At 34.0% G+C, this 17,946-nt stretch overlaps 3 protein-coding genes across 4 annotated transcripts; all 3 read right to left on the reverse strand.

The window, feature by feature from the left end:
- Positions 1 to 169: 169 nt before the first annotated feature.
- On the reverse strand, positions 170 to 9,780 carry LOC105837445 (protein mesh). Of its 2 annotated transcripts, XM_012682227.3 has the most exons (15): positions 9,196 to 9,780; positions 8,416 to 8,657; positions 7,994 to 8,181; positions 7,566 to 7,881; positions 6,928 to 7,096; positions 6,597 to 6,854; positions 6,104 to 6,300; positions 5,882 to 6,027; positions 5,497 to 5,778; positions 4,913 to 5,382; positions 4,250 to 4,524; positions 3,657 to 4,083; positions 3,370 to 3,552; positions 715 to 865; positions 170 to 626 (listed from the first exon to the last, which is right to left on the reverse strand). In XM_012682227.3, the coding sequence occupies exons 1-15, from the start codon at positions 9,623 to 9,625 to the stop codon at positions 530 to 532; spliced, it is 3,831 nt and encodes a 1,276-aa protein (XP_012537681.2). In that variant the 5' UTR covers positions 9,626 to 9,780; the 3' UTR covers positions 170 to 529. The 2 variants fall into 2 exon arrangements, with proteins under 2 accessions (XP_012537681.2, XP_012537680.2); XM_012682226.3 differs by lacking the exons at positions 170 to 626; positions 715 to 865 and adding an exon at positions 1,544 to 2,686.
- A 131-nt stretch (positions 9,781 to 9,911) lies between these two features.
- LOC105837448 (CCR4-NOT transcription complex subunit 7) lies at positions 9,912 to 15,156 on the reverse strand. Its single transcript, XM_036289395.1, has 7 exons — positions 14,999 to 15,156; positions 14,332 to 14,417; positions 13,099 to 13,284; positions 12,828 to 12,987; positions 11,961 to 12,237; positions 11,752 to 11,892; positions 9,912 to 11,197 (listed from the first exon to the last, which is right to left on the reverse strand). The coding sequence occupies exons 2-7, from the start codon at positions 14,345 to 14,347 to the stop codon at positions 11,069 to 11,071; spliced, it is 909 nt and encodes a 302-aa protein (XP_036145288.1). The 5' UTR covers positions 14,348 to 14,417; positions 14,999 to 15,156; the 3' UTR covers positions 9,912 to 11,068.
- A 1,631-nt stretch (positions 15,157 to 16,787) lies between these two features.
- On the reverse strand, positions 16,788 to 17,655 carry LOC105829686 (PI-actitoxin-Afv2a). Its single transcript, XM_012668724.3, has 2 exons — positions 17,467 to 17,655; positions 16,788 to 17,253 (listed from the first exon to the last, which is right to left on the reverse strand). Exons 1-2 carry the CDS (start codon positions 17,546 to 17,548, stop codon positions 17,087 to 17,089), a joined length of 249 nt encoding a protein of 82 aa, XP_012524178.1. The 5' UTR covers positions 17,549 to 17,655; the 3' UTR covers positions 16,788 to 17,086.
- Positions 17,656 to 17,946: the final 291 nt, after the last annotated feature.

Below are 17,946 nucleotides of genomic sequence, written 5' to 3' on the forward strand. Positions count from 1 at the left end.
TAATATTTTCATTTTTTTTTTCATTATTTTAAAAACAAGTAGAAAAGTATGACAAATATTTCTAAAATTTTGCTTCAACATTTTTGTTACACCTTATACAGATGTCTATGATGCTACATTCCTTCGCGTATAAGTCCGTAAAATTCTGCCTGCAGAAAGAATGCAGAAAAAAAAAAAAAATTCTTTATTTTAATTTAGTTTTATCTTTGACAGATTAATTAGCTTGGTGGGAAATATGATTAGCTTGGAAAAAGAAGAGTGTCTCGTCTTTTCTCATGGTATAGACTTATAAATTTATATAAAAAAAAGAGAACGAAGGAGAAACTAAAAGCCACGAAGTCTCAGGTCGCTGCTTTAGATCTAGTCTTTCGTAAATATATATAAACTTAAATAAATTTAGATAATGATAACAATGCCCGACGAGTGGCAGTGGTGGATTACAACCTGTAAATAACGCGAAATGATACATGAATAGCGTAAAAAAAGTTCCTCTAAAATTCCTAACAATTTGGTTATATAAAATCCTCCTCTAATTGATCTCCGTGGCTCTGCTCGGGCTGTAAGGGATGGTGGACTCGTCCTCCTCGCCAATCTTCCGCATCCGCTGCAGCTCCGCTTGTCGCGTTCTGAAATATAGTCAACATACCGTTTTAGTCGTGATCGCGTGTACGTGATTCATCATCACTGGAATTGGTGGCGGAGTGGATCTGATACCTCGCTAAAATCTCCTCCTGCTCCCGCTCCTTCTTGCGGTTCTTCAGGACCCGATATCCGACGCAAATGACTACCAACAGAATCGGGATCAGGCAAGCGAGAATTATGCCAGTGGTAATGCCCGCTGTACGAGAGCTATATTCCTGCTGACCTGCGGTGTGCATAACGAAACACGTTGTACATTACATCACACGTACGAATATGTAAAAAAGAATGATCGAGTAATTGGAAAATGAAATCCAAATAAAAGTGATTTTTTTGCTTGCTGTCGGTTTGAAAGGACGCGGAGTTTTACAGTGAATTGTACAATAGCTCCTTCAGAATAGCATATTGTTTTTCTAACATAGCAATGTAATATTTTATGTAGACTTTTTTATTTTACGTAGATGGTTTTAATCATTTTCACACGTATGCTTAATTTTAATAATTTATTTTTGTTATTATTAAAAAAATAATATATCTAAAATTACAGTGAACAAAAAATTTACCGTACGGTAAAACCAATTTACCGTAAGATCTCATGAAATTCTATGTCACTGTAATATAATGAAACTTGTATGTTTCAAATAATTTCAATCATGTTAATAAGATAATAGGTAACATTATCATTAAATGGATTATTATTCACAATGTAACACTAAATAAAATATTTGAATGAAAGAGAAGGAGAAGAAAAAGGAAGACAGGAAAAATTCACAATTCTGATGGAAATTTCCATTCCATTCTGCTGTTCTAATGCTGCATTGTAAATCTTTTTTTTTTTTTTTTGTTAATTTTAAAACATTCTGTGCATGCATGTGGAATAGAAATTTTCCATCATCTTATTTAATGATGTATAAAATTTTATTATAATTCTTTTACAATACGTGAACACAAGTATATCATATAATTAAACTGTCATAAATACTATCAGTGTAATTATACAAACCGATTATACAATTAAATAGTTGCTATTGCATTTAACCGTTGCTTAGAACCATGTAATATTTGCTCTATTATTATGTCGATTGACAGATTATCATTATTTCATTATATCTATACATATAGAGATAATGTGAGATAATATGTATACTCTGAATGCAATTAATACTGTAACTATTTCTATTCCACAGCAAGAACAGTATCGTGTATATAGTATCTCTATTATTTATACAAAATACACTAAAACGGACACTAAATAACACGAAAATGATAATGGAGTTATATTTGGAATATCATCTGAAAAGTCTAAATTTTCGTCAAAACAGAAACTTATTAGCAGCTACTGTTTCTGTGCTAGACTCTATAATTAATCGCGCATCAAACTAATTGATATTTTACGATCAATATTAATTTTACGTGTATGCAAGATGTGCGTTATTTGATTAAAGTCGGAATCAAGATATATTGTCATGGTCATGTACACACGCGCACACACTGACTCCAAATAATGGGTGCAAATAAAGCAATTCCGCTTGAGCAGACTATTTATCTCTACTACACAATTGTTATGTACTAACAAGAGAGAAATATCATATCTAAACGTCGCTTTCTTTCGAAGGACTGCCTGTTTTTCTAATCGAGTCCGTGCCCGAATCTGATCCCGCGGGCGAAAGCGGGTCCTTCAGATCCCATTCTTTATCCTCGAAGTCAATGTCCGGTCTATTGGGTAAGGGTTCGTGGGTGCGGTATACTCGGTCGTAACTACGGCGTTTCCTAGTGCCGCTATTAGTTTCAATTGTGCTAGTGTCGCTAATTGGCGTAATAGCCCTATCGTCGTACGACTTTAACGGCGCGTTCTGCTTCAGCGTGGATTCATTGTCGATACCAGAATCGCGCTCGGAATAACGCCAAGATTTCATCGAACCTCCCGGCGATTGGTTCCTTCTGACATAAATAAAACCGCCGGCGATGCAGGCCACCACGGGTATTAATACGGCGCAAATAATGCCCATTACGGTCCACGCCGTACGCTGAGCGTACTCGATGTGACCTATATTTATGTTATAACAAGCGTATCAATCGTAGCACGTAGAAAAAAGGAAACACATTGATTTGAAAATTCCGTCGGAGGAAAAGAAAAGGGGATCACACGTTGAGAAATATCAGAACACTAGAAAAAGATGTTGATAATAGCTGCCAAATGTTAAGTGAAATAATGCTGATTAAATATTTCGTTGAAATATAACTAAAAATAATTTTCTATTACAAATTTGATTATATATTTACTAAATATTTAGAAAAATAAAATTTATTTTTATACGAAATATTTAATTGATATTATTACAATCAATATTTGATAACTGTTTACCAAATTCTTTTTTCAATAAGACAAAGAGGGAGAGAGAGAGAGAGAGAAAGAGACGAAAATCATGTCAAATCGTTCAACATGCTGTTTGTTAGCAGCAGTTCTATGAACTCGCTTCAGCGAAAACAAACTCTTGTTGGTTAATTGCTCGACTAGTAAGATCAGACTCGATTTAACTTTTAAAGAGAATTGATGTAATTTGAGTTTCACCTCGAGTTTACCGGTAAATGCGCTATCATTAAATATTTTCTCTACGTTATACCTTATTGCATTCCTTATTCTCCTATCTTGTTTAAGATCGTTAATCAGGTACAAGTGAGATTGCAATGAGAAATTGATGCGTTAAATAATAGCGTAGAAATACTTACGAAGACATTCTGTGTATCCGTATTCTGGAGTGTTCCATCGTCCTTCCGGTAGGCACACTCGACGTTTATCACCGACCAAATGAAAGTCCTGATTGCACTCGAAACTCACTTTTGTCCCCGGGATAAATAAGAAATTGCTCTTACGTCCGAATCGTGGTGTTTCCAGTACACCGCAGGATATAACTTAAAAATACGCATATTTTATATAGAAACATACATACATGCATATTTAAATAGTTACGTTTATACAAATTATAATACTTGAAACTTCTTGTGAGTTTACTTACTTTCATCTTTGTTCAACGCTCGGATTTGGGTAAAGGTGTCGTAGGAAGTTCGGGTGAAGTACGCTAAATCTCGATTTAACGTCATAACGTAATCGTACTGACACTGATACGAATTGAGGCACAGTTCTTCCGCGCGATCTTTGATGTACGACTTGTTTATCGGGAGTATTTCTATCGGATACTTTCCAAATTGCGGCTGAAACGTGCGATTAGCATAAAAGCTCGCCGTTCTACCGAACTCCCTGTGGAATAAAGCCGCTCCCAGTAGCTCGTTCTCCTTATCTTCTAACATCCAATACTTCGCGAATTCTTCGTGAATAGTCCTTGAATCATTTACGCTAGTGTATCCGACTGGATATCCATTCGGATTCGTCAAATCGTCTATTCTATCAAAATTCCAAATACCGAACAATCCCCTGGTTTTGTTCTAGAATAAAAAAATATCTGTAATTCTACCTTCTTCTAACATTTTAACGTAAACTTAAAATACTTCTTTGGTACAGTTTAAATAAATTTTGCATATACATTCGTATACTGGTTTCAATCCTCACACGTAATACAATAAGATACAGAAACAAATATTTATCTCTTACCAGATATGTCCACGGTAGATATGTTCGAGTCGTTAAGAATCCCTCGCTCTCCACGACTTCTACACCAGCACCGGTGTCGAGCATAATGACGACTTCGCTCTGATCCAAAAGATACGTTGGAGTGTAAACGACGACTCCGGGGAAATGTTGAAACTTTAAGGATTGTCTATCGAAGTAGATCCTTTGCCCATCCGCGAAAACATCGAGTCGGTATCGCCATTGCGCATGTTTCGGTCTCAATCGAACTTCGATGGTAGCGGAATTATTACCCCTCACTGTGTGCGAGACATATAATGCATCAATTATGTAGCAATTATTATCAATTAATAGTATTTAATATTAATATTAGATTAAAAACAAAAAGAAAGAAAATTATCTGAATCTTGCTGTTGTGTTCGAATTTTCTATACTATTATATCGTTTAGGCTAAAACAATTAAGAAGTTCTAAAAAATACAAGAAAAATTTTCACAGAAAAGAAATCTTACGTTAACAGGCAAAATTAGCAAATGTTAGAGAAAACAGTTCATAAATAAAATATTAATAAGAAAATAAAATACGTTTTTAGATCAAATAGATAAGAAAAGCATAAGGTTAAAATCTAGAAGTCAGTCAAGTTGTTCTTTGTCATAAAATTATCAGAAATAGAACAATAGAAACTCACCTGCTACCGAAGTAAGATGCGTCGCCATCACTTCACCGTTGACGTTGTCCGGCATTTGCTCGAATCTACCTTGAACATCGAGTTTATCTTTGAGATCGTTTACTCGTAACAGAACGAACTCGCCTTTGCCATTGAAGGTGTACTCCACACCGTCGAACGTGACGAAGTGAGGATCGCCAAACACCGTCGCTACTCCTGGCGATTGATAGGCAATGCAATCCTGCGACGGTCTCCTCTCAAATCGGAACGTCTCGCAACCGACAGCCTGCTCTTCCTGCCAGAGACAACATAAGTACATGGGCACCATGTCGTGCCACCAGTGTGAGAGCGTCGGGACTTTGTTAGCCTCATTCCACGGGAAGAAACCCAAATTGTGAGATCGATGCGGTCGCGATCCCCATTGCTGATCATAAGTTAACATCAAGAAACCGTTTTTGTCGTAACAACATTGTTGCGCTGCACCATCCATGCTGAAATAACAAAAATAAGTTACAGTGTACGAGAATTACTTTAGGCATTAAACTGTCATTGGACTTTTTATACGAAATAGATAAACTGTTTTTTCAAAGTGAAAGCTCACTTACTTGGGCGCACCTGTCCTCACGCAATGAGTCGCACGCTGGTTAAAATAACAATCTATATTTGAATCCTTGTCGCAAGTGTAATCCGGAAGGAAGCGACCTTTGTCGTACAGAGCATGATCCAGGGTGCAGGGACAGATCGCTACTTCGGAGGCGAAGTTTTTGAGATATCGATCGTGCATGATCCATTTATCGCAAATCTTTTGAGGCCATTTCGGCCCGAATTGCCGTTCCCATTGAGGAGCAAAATACCAACCGAGCGGAATCGGTCTGCTCCACAGACTCCTATGTTGACATTAAAATCATTCAAACACGTAATATCAAACAAATCAACAGATTATAAATATTTTTCGTTAATGTAAGACTTTATCTTGCGGAATCAACCTACGGTGTTATCGATAGTCCGGAATACAAGTGCGGTTCGGTCAAGTTGATTTGAATGAAGCCAAATACCATGTCCTGGTGATATGGGTTATAAGCGTCTCGATATTTAGCTGGTTGGATGGCGTAATAGCCAATATTAGTATGCGATTTCTGAAATATGTATAATTTAGTTTAATTAATTGCTATTTCATCTTTCTATTGTCTCTCATTATTGTGCCATACAGACCTCCAAGACCGTTATATACTCAAACTCAGGTGTCGTTTTGGTCTCCCTATATCCCCATAAACTGATTTGTATTCCTGCTCCTAAATTGGTCGTTAAATTATACGCGTTCCATGTGATCTTTATTTCCGCAGGGTTTTTCAAATGAACGTCCTCTTTGGATGTGAAGAATATTCTCTCTGTCGCTGTTGCTGGGGTTTCTACGAGCAGAAGTGTCACGCATTTTTATTTTAAATAATAAAAGCGACACTTTTTTAAAACACTAAATTTCATATATATTTCACATATTCATATATATTTCATATATGTAATACACATAAAATTTAATGTTCAAAAAGCTACAGAAAATGATTTATTTCATCCTAGTGTTATTTTTTTGAACCGTATAATAGAAATATTTTGATTTCGCTCTATCAGATCTAATTAATGTCGAAGAAATATATTTAGTATTGAATTTAACGTTAATTTGTAAAGTTAAAGGAAAAGAAATTCTTACCGACAAAATATTTTCCTTTCCAATTATAAGTACCACTATCAATGGCGATATAGAAACGTATATAGCCCTCGAACTTCAAGAATGGCTGCACGCAAATCGCACGATTTCTGTCTACAACCGTGCCCATCACTACTTCATTCTCGAAACGGCACCTGATCTTCTGACTCTCGTTGAAACACGGTCCGGTGATGTTAACGACGGTGCCACCCAACATATTTCCGGATTCCGGTGCGAAAACCAGCGGCAGGTGAGCCCCAGCTGTGCATCATAGCGTAGTGAAAATCATCGAAATTTTGGGGCCAATAATTGTTAAGAAACGACGCTCTCTTACCAATGTCTTTATTGCAGGTGCCCAGCATTATTTTCTCGTCTATCCTGAATATATGCCGTCCTGGGAAACCATTTGCCCATCCCCTACTCGTTAAGTCGCGGATCGTGGTCGCCTGAGAGTAAGGCTTATACTCGTAACTCTGAGTACCGTTTCCAGCATTAAATCCCACCTACGACGAACGAGTTTCGTAAGTAAATCTAAGTTCAACTGACTTTTTATCCCCTCGAAATAGTTCCGTCTTGTTGGAATTTTATCTTATAATTTGGACACAACCCAGAAAACATTAAAATCCAAAAGCTATTACATTAAAAACGTCTTGAATATTTCTAAAAATTGTCTAAAAAATGTTTAAAAATATCTAAAAAAATCTTTATTGAAAATATTCATCTAGAATTTTTAAAAAATATCTTTAGATTTACATAAGATGTCTTTTGGATGTTTATATCTTTAAGACATATATATGTAGGATATCTCAAAATATATTGGCATCTGTTAGATCCCTTAAAAAACATTTTGAAATTTTTCGAGTAAAATGCAAAACATCTCAAAATATGACTAGATATCTTTTAGAAGTTTAAAGAGATAGTTAAGTAAAATGTGTAATATAAACCCCATGCTTATTCTGTTCAATTACTCACATAAGCAGCGACTCCATTTTCGCCCAGTGTTGTATCACCGCCTGCTTCAGTGTGACTTGTCCATTTAAGGTTGAGATAGTTAAAAATTGCGTAGGTGAAGACTTCGTCTGTAGCTAAAACTAGCTGAAACGTGTTAGTCGTTTGAAGGGACGAATCGATACCACCCGTGAAGGACATATTTTTCCAGGTTGCAATAAGGGCGTGCTTGGGTATGAATGAATCGGCACCGACAACGCCTTCACGGATGTCCCACATGACACGCTCGCGCATCTCTACTCCGAACTGATCAGTTCTTGATTGCAAATCCCTCTCAAGCCTGAGGAGGAAATTCTCTTTTAAATAAATAAATCTCTTCAGGTTTTGGGAATTCGTATCGCATCGTAAAATAAGCAGAACGGTACGCTAATTTTTTAATTACGTATGCGTACCTGAAGTATACTCCCGGTTTTCTTTGATCGAGATCGGTGTCTCTTAACATTCCTATACGACATTTACTAAAGAAAATGCCAATAAAGGCAGGGTCATTCTTTTTAGGCCAGTCTTTAATCGGAAAGACGAGAGGATACGTAAGGTGCTCCGGTGGATCGCTAAACTCCAAGTATCCATTAACAGTTAACTAAAATATAATGTAACATATTATTTAACTGCATTCGGCAATGAAAAAAAGAAATTTATTTATTATAATATAACTTTTTTATTTTTTATAATACAATATTTCTAACTGATGAAACATTTGGATATCTGTTCGGGACACTTGATTAGAAAATCCAGATTTTAAAATTAACTGCAATTATTAAGTATTTATTATTAAGCAGTATTAATATATAAATAATTGTAAAAGCAATCGTACTCTCGTATAATTAAATCTGAAGCCGAAGAAGGGCAATTGGAAATTCAAGTTTTTATGAATCTGCAGATTTGTCGACTGCAGAGCCGATTGGTAATCACCCTTATCATCATTGCCACCCTTATCAAAGTACCAGTACATGAATTCAGATCGAATCTCTTTCAATCTTTCATTTGATATTTTATAAAAGGGTGGATTGTCGTCCGGGCGAGGCGCATATCTATAAGCCTCAGGTAAATTCGAATCTGTGCGAAAAAGAGGATCGATCCAATTAATGCTATTTAAAAAATAATTAAAATATACTTATTGCATACTTGGATGTTTTTTTGATATTTAGAACAAGGATGTCCTTAATTGTATGTATGACTGATAAAAATTCGTAATATTATTACAATGTTGAAAATAAATGCGAATCCACAATGCGTTTAATTAAAAATGTTAATTATCAGTATTTCATATGAGTTCACGATCTATCAAAATGGCTCGCCTCATCCAATGAATCATCCCCGATTCATGTTAAAGTGAGTAACTGATAAACACGCCGTGTGATAAGCAGCGATACGGATTGTCTTCTATCGCGCGCCAGGTAAAAAAAATACGTAAGAATCCGTACAAAACTTAAGAAACTCAGATTGAATTATTTTAGTTTTTGGAAACAGTATTTCAAAGAAAATACCAAGTCGAATAGAAAATTAATAGAAAAATAAATCCTTGGCTATGCTCATTGCTTATTACTACTCATTACGAAATGATGGTTACGCCCACTGATAACAGATTACTTACCGTATCTTACATATTTCTCAAACTTTCCGTTTTTACCGGAAGGAGCTTTTTTAACGGTGATTGAATTCGTCCCGGACTCGCCCGTTGCCGCGAAAGCATTTTCAACAACCTCCGGTAAAATTTGCACCGCACTTTCCTTTACGTCGTCTTTTTTCTCGACAGGAGCTAGATCCTTCTCCTGCTCGATGAAATCCTCGAGTTCCAGATAAGCCTCCTTCGTTTGCGGCGGCAAATTGACATTCTCTTCAGTATTTTCGTTCTCGATCGATTCGCGTGAATTCAATCCGAATGCACTTTCGAACGTTTCATTCTTATTTTGCGCGGTAATTCCACGTGGTGTTAATGAGAGAAGACACAATGCGAGAAAAAGGATCCATTTCGATAATGCGAAAATGCAATCGAGCTTTCTCCACGACGCCCGAAATCGCATTTTCGTCGAGCGGATGATGTATCGGCTAATTACTTTAATACGCACAACGAGACTGAACTGGAGATTTGAGTAACAGGTACACGCGATAACGGTACTGATATCATCGGCTCTAGTGTGATAACATTTATCTCTTTACTACAGGTGGGTGCGTAGAACGAACGGGAAAGTAAGTACAGTCCATACGTTCTACTTACGAGAAGGGCGTTTCCGTTCACAAAAAAAGTTTTCGTTGATAGATTAAACGATTGTTTACAACTTGCCATCGTAGATATATAAAAATTCTTCATTTTAGAGGCAAATTATTTATTCGACTTTTGCAACTGTCATATTTACAAAGCAGATATTTTTAGTACGATTAGATCGAAAATGTACCAAAATCATTTTTTTCTTTCTTGTAATCTTGCGGACGACAGGTTTTACAATAAAACACGTGCAGTATATATAGCAAATATTATACGAAGGCTACTTCATTTTTTAAATCGTATTACTAATACTTTATTTTTTTTACACGAACGCATCATTTACGGTATTTGTTATACGCATAATAAAAATGTATGATGCTCTTATATCGATATTCATATGGTTCAATCTAAAAACATGGACAACCTAAAAAAACATGTGTACTTCCCTCCATTGCAGTTTTTTAAAATGTATATGTGATTTTTTTCATGTTTAAAATGTATCGCGCTACAAATGCATCATAGAATAAATATACATATCAACAGTAACAGATACGTCTGCATAGCACGTATAGAAGTACATCAGTAATGTTCGACGAGTTCGTATTTGATGATCGATCTTTTTTCGAGAGAGCGAGAGAGAGAGAAAGAAATATGTATATTTTATTATGAATTGTATAATACAATAATGGGACACATATCCGTTTCATGATTGCAATAGAAAAAAAGTCGTTATTTGTGTATCGTGAAATATTGTAAATGTCGAACACATCGAACATTACCAATACATTTGACTGTAAATTATGTTTGAGTATGTTAAGCAACTTTCTCATTTTCTTTATGTATGATTCGAATAATTGGATATGTATACCTGCAAGGATCTTAAAAGTAGGGGAAATTATGGAATTTTTGTACTGCGATGGTATCTTATATATCAATATTGTCCAAATGTTTACAAAAAAATTATATTACACTTTTTTTAGTTTCGGTGTTTTAAATCTTTTCGATTGGATGGTACGTATCACAGAAGACATCTACAAAAGAGTCACAGAAAGAATTCCAAAAAAAAAAAAAAAAAAAAAATAAAGAGAGATTTTTACAAGACACATGTCTAATTGCCTTTCGTGTGGAAACCTACAGTAATGATGTCAATATAATATTGCGGACATGAACCATACACTTCATCATTAAGTGAAAAGATTTTTTTATAACGTTTTATTGTAATGAAATAATCTCTCTGTTACGGATGATTCTTTTTTTAATATTACGACGTCGAGGCATTATCTCCATTACTGTCCATATATCCGCTAGATCCGTTCATAACAAATGACGTTCCCAGACCATATAGATGTCCACAATATTTTGCATCATCAATATTATCTTCGAAAAACATCTGGAATGAAAATCGGAAACATGTTAAAACTTCTCATAAATGTAATACACTAACAGAAAAGTTGTTAAATTTTTTCAAATTGAAACATTTATGCAAGTTAAATATATTTAAATATATATATATATATATATAATTAACGTAAGAGGACATGTATAAATTAAATATATATATATATATATATTTAATTAACGTAAGAGGACTTTTTATAAATTTTTTCAGAGCCAAGAGACAAACTAAAAATGGGATTTTTTGCATAATAAAGTACATCTTTTGTAGTTCTCATATAAATTTTATTACAATGATTTTATTGAAAAATTCTCTTTCCCTTCATCTACAAAAGGTGTACTTTATTATGCAAAAAATCCCATTTTTTGTCTCTTGGCTCTGAAAAAAATTAATGAAAAATGCTTTCTTTTTTGTAGCGCTTCAAAGGTATATGCCCCCTTAAATTTATATATAATATTTTAGTTAACAATTTTTTTCTCAGTATACATTTTTTTATTTTCAGAATTAATTATTTCACAAATTACATCTTGTTAAATTGAATTACTCACTTCTCGCATCTTAAAAAAGACCATTCCAGTAAGAAGGGAATCGGAGCCAGCTTGATGTTGAGGACCCACTCTCTGAATTTCTAGCTGTTCTGCCACTTCTTGTAAACCGCCTTTCAGATTCTTGCAAGATTTCATTAGGTACTATGTGATAAAAATAAGATGTTTTATATCTCATTATTTTCAATTAGTTTTATTTAAAAAGAACTCACTTTTACATCATATATCGTCGGAAAGTATATCCTAAGAAGCTCAAAGAATTCACTTTCCTCTTGTGGTAATTTTTGATCCGTCAGGAGTTTCAATAGATAACCGAAGTCGTAACCAGAATGAAAGGATAGCCATTTTATGTCATCAACAAGAACAATTCCCGATGTCATTAATAGTTCAGCAAACTCTAAAGGATCGATACCCTCTTCTTCATGTTTCTTGAACTGTATGCCACTATTTTGTAGCATATCTATACTATCCTGTGCATACATGTCTTCACTAGCAACAATAAAATGTACATTTCTTATTACCTAAGTTATTTAAAAAAAGTTAAAAAACTTTCAATATAATTAGCTTAAAATTACGAAGTACTTACTCACTAAAAGAATTAAAGAATAATTTATTATAAAAATAAAAAATATGATTTCAAATTCATAATATTTTATCGGTATAAAAACATAATTATTAAAAAGTCAAAGAATTGTAGAATTCTATCTTTCATTTAAGAAAATACACAAAGATAATATTAATCTAGAAAACAGAAATGGACAATCACACATGGCTAAGAGTTAAAATTGACTCATGGTCAAAGGATGTGATTCCCGAACCTCATCTGAAGTTTGAAGTATACATATATATTATAAGATTGATTAGAGAATTGAAAGATAATAAAATTGAATAAAAGAATTTAAAATAAATGGTAATATTTCGGGAATCCATATTTACAATAGAAACAATCAATCAATAATAATAATAATAATAATAATAATAATAATAATAATAATAATAATAATAATAATAATAATAATAATAATAATTGCTTAATATTTCCAGCGTTGAAGAATTAAATGTTGATGACATATACTTACTGTAAGTTGAATTTAAAATTAAACTGCCATGTTGTATAGCTACCGCCCGGCGTATTCCCCGATTCATCAAGGAATGTGAGACCAAGTTGAATTATTCGCAAAAGGTCTACATTGCAACGTAACAGCTGGTATTGATAGTCGGCATTAGTTCTGAATTCTCCTGTTTAAAAAAACAATTTGTAATTCATAATTGTAATAATTTCTTGCCATAAGCAGACAATATCATTGAGATTTTTATTGAATTTCTACAAAAGTATGTGTAGTTCCATACCAATAGGCCTAGCTACAACACCCGGAAATTCTGTATCCATTGCAATATACTGATATTGTTGTACGACTTGACGAATTGTACGAAACTCCTCTTCTAGATTGTGCCCCCATACATCTCTGATTCCACATTCTTCATTATTGGGCATAGTCCCCCCTCCCTTCTGCTGCCCAATTTGGTTGGTCCCACCTAAAAATTTTTCATAATCAAATAATAAATGGCAAATATATAATGTTTTTCTAAATAAATTTTTCTAAAGCTTTGTTTAATAGTTAAAAAAAATAGAATTTAAAAAACTATTAATGTTTCTAAAAAATAAAGCCTTATTCAGCGCACACAGGTATCTTATAACAAAGATATTCAGCGTTTCTCTTTCTGTATTCTTTAATTAGTTTACTAGATTATTAGTTCATAATATTTGAAAATAAAATACACAGAATGTATACATTTAGTTATATAATAGTAGGAACATGAAAGTGTAAAAATTCATAGAAATATTAAATATATTCAAAAAATCTATGCGAAATTGTAAATGCATATCCCTAAAAAATGATTTCTTTATTTGTAATAAAGTTACATGGTTCTCTTGTTTGTTTCAATTTTCCAAACGCTAATTCGTTTTTTTTTTTTTTATTGCAGCTTTCAACAGATACGCATGCCTTGCAAATTTTGTAAAAAGGTGCATCTTCTCTGATACTCTGATAAATGCACAATTTTTCAATAATTTTACATGTACTAATACATTATGACACTAGACTTCTATGTCCTTTCTATTGCATCTAGATTTTCATCGACTTGGAGCATACTCCTTAATTAATTTGCTTCCATGTTCCTGTAATATATACATTTTTCATTTATTAACTGACTATTTATATGTAGATTTCACTTTCAATGCTCTTGATCAGTACATTACTCTTAACCCATGAATAGTCATCTCAAGTGTTTTTTATCCCAACATTGAAAACATGAAGCTTATTACAGTAGTTTTTATTGATCAAGAATACATACTTATTTTTTTTTATTTCAACTTGTTTTTTAAAATAAAATATTCAGTATAAATTTGTATACCTAATAATTTCAAATAAATTAGAACAGATAATTATTTATGTAAAAAAAACTAGGTGACTATTCTCAGATTAATCTATATAGTGTTACTACAAATATTATATATACAATTATTACGTTTCTTTACATTGCAAAAGTGGAAATCAAGCATGAAACTCATGTCTTACGCACCGGTAGCTGAAGGCATGTTCCTGCATTCACCGGGGCTATTGTTGGCTTGGAATTCCCTCTGTCACGGCCTTTCCTTCTTCATATCACTGAAAATTTATGAAGAATAATCAGTGAATAGCTTACGTAAAAAAAAGCATTTGTAAACGTCGGTGACCGAGAGAGAGAGAAAGAGAGAGAGAGAGAGAGAGAGAGAGAGAGAGAGAGAGAGAGAGAGAGAGAGAGAGAGAGAGAGAGAGAGAGAGAGAGAGAGAGAGAGAGAAAGAGACAGACAGAGAGAGAGAGAAACTTTTGGAATATGTCGTCACATGTGCAGAGGTACGTTTTATCAGAAATAACAGACTAGGCACTGGATCTCTCGGTCACTGTTGCAGGCAAGCAGACAGGTAGGCAGGTTATGGATCATCAAGGGTAAACAACAACAGTTCATCATAGTGAGTCAGTTACGCGAGAAGATGAAACGCAAGACCGGCGCGTGAACGCGGATGCGAGAACCGCAGGCGGACAAGTTCGCGGGACCGAACAGAACTCGTCATTCCTCGTCGAACGACGAGTTTTACTACCCGGGGAAAGCCAACGGAGAGGGTTATGTGTTCCTCGGAGAGAGAGCGAGAGAATCACGTCGTCCATGGGGATTCTACGCGGAGCGGCACCGCGTGGCGGTCCGTACCTTGCAGTGTGATATCCCCTGGTCAGCAACGAGGTCAAAGCGCGCGAGACGACTTAAGCGAGGCTGCACCTTCGGACCCGCGATTCTGCCGTGTCAAATCATGAACGGTTTAAACGACTTGCTCCAGCTCGCGAAGCTCGGTACACACGCGCGACACGAGAGATATTGGGCGCTACGGTCGTTGATATTACTGTAGGCTCCTTTTTGTTATCATCCGCGTTCGCTGTCTGGCTTGCAGCTTCCCACGGCAATGCAACATTCGTCAAGATGGCACCAGCGCACGGACGCGCGTCTCGCGTAAAGTACACCAGCGTGCACTGTGGAGTGCAATCAGAGTGCAATAGTGGCACTTCGCCAACGAGGTGCCACCATTGCACTCTGATTGCACTCCACAGTGCACGCTGGTGTACTTTACGCGAGACGCGCGTCCGTGCGCTGGTGCCATCTTGACGAATGTTGCATTGCCGTGGGAAGCTGCAAGCCAGACAGCGAACGCGGATGATAACAAAAAGAAGCCTACATTATTAATTCAACTTTTTTGTATATTTAGTTTTTTTTTAATTGAAAACTGTGGGTATTTTTGTGAAAAAAATTTAATTAAATGAAAATTATTAAATATTAACGCATACGAGACAAGTCTTCGCGAATCTTTAAATTCATATTGCTTTACTGTTTAAATTGTAATTAGTGCATTTTTCACTCATTTGCAGTGGTACACTTATAACTGTGACAATTGGTGAGTATTCATTAACTTTTGGTGATTTTTACTTCAAAATAATAATCACTGAAAGATCAGTGTATTTATTTCACTAATTGACAAGTTATAACTATACCACAAAAATCAGTGTATTTTTACTGATTTTAGTGATTTTTTACCGATTATAATTTAGAGATCTTATTATCTCTATCTAAAATTCAATATTAAAAGAAATAAAGTGTTGCCGGTCACTTATATATATATAAATAATAACATCTTATATATTTTAAATTTCAGTTAATTATATTATTTTATATTTTTATATTTATATTTTAATTAATTATGTTATTTTATATTGTAAATACTTTTAAAAAATTCAACAATCTTAATTCTGAATCGTTACATGTCCGGTTACTGGACATTTATCTTAACTTTTTCCGTTATATTCTTTATTATTCCTTGTATATATATTATGCTAGATATTTTCTTCTTGATAATATTGCTAGGCAATGTATATAGCAAGTTGTCCTACATAACTTAAAGCAACTTCCTCTGTAGTATCTATCTATCTCGTTCATGCAGGAAGTTATTCTAAGTTATGCAGATCATAAAGTGATCGTCTTTGCCGCTAAATTGAAAGGGCCGGAAGCGATCAAGCGTACACTGATGGAACTTAATATCTTTCTATCAAAAGAAATAATGATGGCCATCGATTGTGACAACGTGATTTTGCGGCATCAAACTGGACTACAGTAACATTTAATATTCGCGCTTTCGATTAGGAATTATTTTCTTTATTTTATTTCTATTTTATTTTCTATTCTTTATTTCTATTATCGTAAAAGTATAATATTATATAATAGATTTCTTATTGAATTCTCATCACGAAATCTCATGTTCAGTATTTTTATCTTATATCTCATATGAATATGCATTTTTATATATCTCCTCGTACTTAAATTTACTTATACAAAGATTTGCATAGCCCTTTACGTGCAGTGTACATGAACCATTTGCATTATCCTAAACTGAATAGTATGTGTATCTAGAGTCAAACAATCGATAATGAAATCATAATGCACAGGCAATAAATACATAAAAGAAACACAAAGCTATGTTCAATTATATACAGCAAAATCTCTTTATCAATATTTCTTAAATAATTATATTTTTTATACCTCATATTTTTTATATTATAAGAAGAGTAAAGAAAAAGAGGAAAACTAGAAAAATGTGACACATTACGTCTGTTTTCTCGTATGTATTCACATATATTTAATTATAATTGTTATGTAAAATTTATTGAAACTTCTATATTAGCATAAAAATAAAATGTATAATATACGCCTTAAACCCTCAAAGAATGTTTTGTTTGGCACTTTTAGCTGTCATTATACATGTACACAAGTCTCCTCACACACGGACATACTCTTAAAATTGTTTGCATTTGAGCCACAACCAGTATATATGAATCGTTCACATTGTCCAGTAGCTGAATTGTATGCGTATCTCGTTATATATGCTCTGCAATCACCCGTTTCCACAGGCAATAGGCAAACTGTAAAATAAATATGAAGCTACATTAAATTATGCATTCCGAAATCTCTTTGTCGTTCTCATTGTGACGTACAAAGTTAAATTTTTTGTTTTTTAATTTAATTTAATTTAATTTAAGTCTACGAGGGTACAATACATTTTCATAGAATTCGAAAAATTAAACTGTTATAATAATTAACATAAAAAATGTTATGTTTAAACAAAGAATGCTCACGTTCTGGTCGATCTGCTGTGATCTCGTGAGTTAACATGCTGACAACAACAAACACAAGTAACAAACGTAATTTAAGATCCATCTTTGCGTACGTATGATATGTTTACTTCTATGTTTTATTCGAATGTTAGTGTTTTCGGAAATCCTTGCCGATGGATAGAGTGTACTAATCACAAAACTCTGCTCTCTTCTATATAAACCGCGCGATTAAGCGAAAGAAGGGGAATTATCTTTATCATTAATGAATAATAAAATTTAATCTTATTTACGTAATACGTTTTTCAATAGATAGCGTGATATCTGTGTCAAATTTATGACGTTTCTATATCGTGTGTACAGCCAGCATGGTTTGTTATTTTTTCTGTATTGTAAGAATAAAAAATTTCATATTACTCAATCCAAACTTGAAAAAAATTTGCATTTAATCTACCTACATTTTAAAAATACTAGACATCACAGACAATCGAAGTGTGGAAGCGC

The sequence above is a fragment of the Monomorium pharaonis genome, chromosome 1 (genome assembly GCF_013373865.1).
Source record: "Monomorium pharaonis isolate MP-MQ-018 chromosome 1, ASM1337386v2, whole genome shotgun sequence".
NCBI classification, from domain to species: domain Eukaryota; kingdom Metazoa; phylum Arthropoda; class Insecta; order Hymenoptera; family Formicidae; genus Monomorium; species Monomorium pharaonis.